The following is a 6,000-nucleotide window of genomic DNA, read 5'->3' as shown; positions in this document are numbered from 1 at the left end:
GGCGGAAATCAGCATAGAACTGGCGACGCCCGCCTGTGAACACCTCGCACCAAGATACCCGCGGAGCTGCGCTCAGCACAATACGGCACCACCCGTGCTCCAGCCGAACTCCCGACAACTTGCCCCACAATAAAGATGACCGCAACCCATATGCGCAATACTTATTGCCCCCAGAAGTGCGAACCCGCCCGACGCACCCGCTGCTCTACCCAGGATGCGCTTGAACCCGCTTGAGCCGCGACGTGACAATACCACCGGCAGCAAAGGCCTCCACGCCCACGGGACGAGACCAGCCGACTCCCCCGGCAGCTACCGCACCTGCAGGAGACCCCTACTGCCATCACACCAAGCACACCCGTTACTTGCGCGCAAACCAGCCACTCAGAAAGTGCCACGATTCAACAGAGTCAAGCTGAGGTAGCGGTATGAATCTATCCCCCGCGCCCGGGTGCTGCTTTGTTCGCGCCCCCTCACAGACTTCAAACCTCGGGACCTGCTGTTCTCCCGCCGCGTAAAAAGGGGGGGGGGGGCGCAATGCAAACTGGTGTATCCCGCAATAAACAACGCCGGGCAAGACTCACCGCACCGGAAGGCGCCAACAAACACGACGCCAGACCATCGAGGTTCCCCCATGGGACCTCGGCACTGAAGGAGACCTCTAGCCGACAGGAAAAGAGAGTCCCTCTCGAGGACACTACCACGCGTCGAGGCAAAAAGAGTGTCCCAACATGGAACAGCGACGTCCGGGGCGGCAAAGAGGCCTCCCCAGCAGGGCAGAGGTCTGATGAACTCCAGACGGCTCCTCCCCACCGCCCCGGACGTGCATCACTACCAGTCTCCACCAACCAGGGGAGACTGCCTCAGGAGAGGAACTACTGCGTCATGCGGGGGCGGGACAGCCCTCCGTGACTAGGAGCCCGCCCTCCTGATGGCCACTGCGTGGCCTCGGGCAGGCGCACAGTTCACCAATGCGTATTTTAATGCCCTTTGAAACGGGCGCCCCTGTGAAATAAGGCGCGACTGCCTTCTACGAAAAAGCTTTCATGTCAGGCATCGTTAAGGCATTTTTGCTAACTTAGTAAGTACCGGGGCAGTGAAGGCTAAACGTGCAGTCAGGCAGGAAGAGCTGGGAAAAAAAGACATCAGGCCGGTTTGAATGCAGGCGGAGAACGCTTCTGAGACTAACCCACCCCCACCGCAAAGGGGAAGGCCGGCAGTAGCCAGGCACACGCTGCTTTTCTCTGGCAGACTCCGGGGCTTTTTTGATGCAGATAGGGTCAGGAGAATAGAGAGGAGGGGAGCCGGAGGCGGGAGGAGATGGTGAGAGTGGAGAGGGAGAGGAGGGAGGGCATAGAAAAAGAAAGGGGGTGGAGAAAGAGCAGGAGGGGTGGAGGCTACGGGAAATGAGAGGAGGGCACTCGGGGTGGAGACACGTTGTGGGAGGCGAAGGGGATAAAACATCCCAGCTTTTTCTTTCTTTTTTTTTTAAAAGGGAAAATCGACCAAGGACGCTCCTCCCACCAAACGTCACTGGGCACATGAGACAAAACAGGAGATGTCCAGACACTTGTTTCACACACAGACGTGCACCTGATCCAGCGCAAACCACAACACTGGCGGCCGAACTAAGGAGGGGCAGCACATCCACCGGTCGCACGCGCACGCCCTGGTGGCCCCGACAAGCACGTGCACTCCCTCCCTGCACAGGATGGTGGAGGACGACACAGAGGAGTGCTCCTGCCTTTGGAGGAGCTGAGCTGCAACTGCACCAAAGGTCACACATGAAAAGCCTGTGACTGCCAGGAGTGCCTGCACTGAAGAGGGTACCAGGCCAGCATCCCCTCCACCTCCGGAGATCCGACTGGGACTATATGTTTCAGCACCCGGACAGCTCCCTAGTCTCAGATCCGGGCTGCCCTTCTCAGGTGTCCGCTTCAGCACCCGGACAGCTCCCCCGTCCCTGCATACCACGTCTCTGGGGTCCGCCTTTTATTACCCGTGCGGCTGTCCCGTCCCGTCTCTACGTACCTTAACCAGGAGTCCGCGTCGTCAGCACCTGGGCAAGTGGTAGTCCCGCCACCGTGACTCCTTCGCTTCGCAGCCAGCCCCCGCACCCCGTGCCCTGCTGGTTGGCACACACACCAGGGGTGGCTTGTGAGTATGGCGAGCGTCCAGCAAGGGGAGAAGCTGCTCTTCGAGAAGTTCTGGAGAGGCACTTTCAAGGCCGTGGCTACCCCCAGACCTGCAAGCTGCATAATGACGAGCATCACCGCCGCCCGGAGGGCACTGCCCAGGTACGATGGTCTTTCTAACGGTGCCGCCACCGAGGTCTCTGTCAATGAAATCGGCGCTTTCCGCGTGGCTCTGCTCAACTGGGGGGCATTTGTCACTAACATCACGGCCTCTCCTGGAACTCTGCTCCAGTGAATGGTGTATTTCTGTTACTAAAATCACTAGGTGTGGGGTCTCTGCCACTAATATCAGCACCTTCCACAGAGCTCTACCCGGGGTAAGGGTCAGAACACTTAGCAGCAGATGGAGGGTGAGACGCAGGATTTGATGGGGAGTTCCGCTGGGCTCCCACCTGCCCATGTTCTTGGCTTCTAGTAGCCACGGTATTCCCTTGCACGTTCTTCCATTCAATTCGCTTACCCGTGTTTTCTATTCCACTTGTCCCTTTAACTTAATCCCCTCTGCCCGTGTTGTTCCATTCCTAATGCGCATGTTTTCCATTCCTTTTCCCCATGTTATCCTATTCCTTTTGATCATGTGTTTTTCGATTACACTTGCAAATGTTATTCCATTGCTACAGCCGGTGCTATTCCATTCGTCTTGTCCATGATTCCATTCCCCTAGTCCATGTTATTCCCCTCCTCTTGGCTGTGCTTCGATTCATCTTGCCTATGTTACTTCATTACTCTTGCTCGGGTTTTTTTCAGTTCTTGCTCATGTTAGTTTATTACTCTTTACCATGTTTTCTATTTTTTTGACAGTGCTCTCCCATTCCTCTTGTACGTGTTCATCCATTCCTCTTATACCTGTTCATCCATTCCTCTTGTACGTTTTAATCCATTCCTCATGGACTCATGATTCTATTCCTCTTGCCCATGTTATTCTATCCCTCTTACATATGTTTTCAATTCTTCTTGCCCCTGATACTCCACTTCACTCGCTCATGTTATTTCATTCGCGTTACCCATGTTTTCCATTCCTCTTTCCAATGTTTTCCATTCCTTTTGTTCATGGTTTTCTGTTCTTCTTGCTTATGTTTTCCATTCCTCTTTCCTTTTTTTTTTTTTTTTTTTTTTTTTTTTTTTTTTTTTTTTTTTTTTTTTAATTTTTTATTGAGCATTCTTTAGATATACAACAATGAGAAGGAGAGACAAGGCTGAACGTAAAACGTTAAATACAAAAACAATTGTGAATGAACATTACAATTTGGATGTTGTAGATATGTGACAAATACATAAAAGGTAAACCTAAAACAGAATAGCAATACACATCTGATATATAACCTCATTTTCCAACCCTACGCCTCTTAATAGAGGTGAAAGATATTTCTGGCTAGTTTAAATAGCTTTGTAGTCAGACCCTTTGTTGTTCATACCAGTTAGCTACGGAGGCCCAGATCAAGTCCCCTTTAGCTCTTGATTTTTTCCCTCTGGTTTTGTATATCGCCATTTCTTGTTTGTATATAGCCAGGAGTCTATTTATCCATCCCTGAAATGTGGGGGCCTCTGTATCCTTCCAACGGGCTGCTAAGATAATTCTATATATAGCGGTAGATAGAAAGATCGTATAGATTTCTGAGTTGTTAAATTCCAGGGAGCTATCAAAGCCTAGTATAAACAGGGTTGGTGAAGTTTGAATCTCCCGACCAAAAATCTCGGTCCAGTATTTACCTATACTTTCTTTTAGTTGTTTAAGTTTCGGACAGTCGTAGAACATGTGTATTAAATTTGCGGGGCCAAGCGCGCATCTAGGGCATTTATCGTGGCTAGCCTTACCCCATGAGAATAATTTAAATGGTGTGTAATATAAATTGCATACCGTTTTATAGATTTGGGCTTTTAGATTACTGGCCAGAATGACCTTAGAGGATAATTGTAGCACCATATCTATGTCCACGTTAGGATTGTTTAATTTGTTAGCCCAGCTATCTTCTATTCTATCGAGATCGTCCGGATGGTTATTTATAAGGATCCCATATATATCGCTAATTCTAACTGAAAATTTTTGCATCAAATTTAGTAGCGATGGCGACTGTAGCTCGGTATTTGTAATATATTGTCTTAATGATGTATAAATTTGAATAAATTTAAGGTAGTCTGCGGGGCGAATCTGATATTTAAGACGCAATTCGTCAAATGTTGTACTACCATCTGAGTTTAGAAAATCACCAATAGTGACAATACCTAATTTTTCCCATCGCTTAGTAATGTTATCATTGAGATACTGAGGGACTATGAAGCTATGCCATAAAGGTGTATAATTGGTATGTTTGGGTATTGAGAGTATTTTTGTAGCTCTGGTCCAGATTTTATATGCGTCTGTGACTATCTTAAATTTAATCTTTTTATAATATGACGGCTCGATTTGCCTTAACAGTAATCCTCGTGCTGTATTTCCCAATGTGAGTTCGTAGATAGAAGGGATATTATGCAAAGATCTGTTATGGACTGATTTTTTAGATGTGATTAAAAAGGCCATCTGTTGTAAGATGGCAGCCCACATGTAATAAGTTAGATTTGGCACTGCTAATCCGCCACGGGCTGTTGGCAACACCAATTTGGTTATTGCCCTTCTTGTCTTCCCATAGTTCCAAATAAATGATGTTATTGCTTGATCTATCTTCTTCATATAGATATTATCGATTAAAAAAGGGATTGCTCGAAATAGATATAACAGTTTTGGAAAGATTGTCATTTTGATATAGTTGGTTCTACCGATTATGGATAGATGAAGGTTGTTTACTCTAAGGAGATCTTTTTTAATTTTAGCCACTAGGGGGTCATAATTTAGAGTAATGATGTCATTAGTATTAGGTGAGATGGTGACCCCTAAGTACTTCGCATTTGCTACTTTATATTGGCCTGTGTATGGGGTGTTATCAGTACAGACTACCATCGTTTTATCTCGATTTAATGAGTAGCCTGAATACAGACCGAATGTTCGAGTGACTGCTTCTATTTCATCTATAGCCTCGATAGGGTTGGTGGTTAGAATCGCTATGTCATCAGCATAGGCGAGTATTTTGGTATTATATATACTTGTTTTTACTGGAATTATTGCTGGTGATGTTAGAAGTTTGATAATTAATGGGTTGATGTATAATGAAAATAAGAGTGGAGAACACGGACACCCTTGTCTTGTCCCTCTCTGGATAGTTATACTTTCGGACTCGCAGCCTCCGGTCAGGATTTTAGCTTTAGGTTCTGAGTATAGGGCTTTTACTGATTTTATAAACCCTGGGCCTATGTTGTTAAGGGCTAAAAGCTCCCATTCCTCTTTCCAATGTTTTCCATTCCTTTTGTTCGTGGTTTTCTGTTCTTCTTGCTCATGTTTTCCATTCCTCTTGTTCGTGGTTTTCCGTTCTTCTTGCCCATGCTGCTCCATTCCTCTTCCGCATTACATCTTGTGAAAGCCAAAGAACCAGGTCTGCATGTTTCTCTTTTCAAGCCCAGTCTGTGACCTTCCCTGGCTGCCCCGTGGGTCTGCCTGACTTCCAGTCCGGGCTTTAACGATGTACAATGTCCAAGCCATAGGACTCTATTTTCAGACACAGCTTCCCTGTGAAGGCCAAGTGGGATTAGCCCCCCTAAATAACTCGTGTGGGCACTTCCCGTTGTATATTTCCTTTTATGTGATCTCACTGATTGTCCCCGACATTCACTCTGATGCCGGCTTTGGCATTTTGCAGTATTTTAGGAGAAAATGTGTTCATGTCCATTATTGATGCAAGGATGCATTTTACGGTAAAAATAAAACGTGAAGAATGAG

General features: G+C 47.3%; 1 protein-coding gene across 1 annotated transcript in view; it reads left to right on the top strand.

Moving 5' to 3' along the window:
- The first annotated feature begins 2,160 nt into the window (after positions 1-2,160).
- SRRM4 (serine/arginine repetitive matrix 4) overlaps positions 2,161-6,000 on the top strand; it is a 251,361-nt gene continuing 247,521 nt past the window's right edge. Inside the window, exon 1 of the mRNA XM_078667089.1 lies at positions 2,161-2,294. Within this exon, the coding sequence (XP_078523215.1) occupies positions 2,161-2,294 (134 nt within the window). The remainder of the gene's footprint in view (positions 2,295-6,000) is intronic.

This window comes from Lissotriton helveticus, chromosome 11, assembly GCF_964261635.1.
Source record: "Lissotriton helveticus chromosome 11, aLisHel1.1, whole genome shotgun sequence".
NCBI lineage: Eukaryota > Metazoa > Chordata > Amphibia > Caudata > Salamandridae > Lissotriton > Lissotriton helveticus.
Note: the sequence above shows the minus strand (reverse complement) of the source record. Positions and strands in the feature narration are given on the sequence as shown.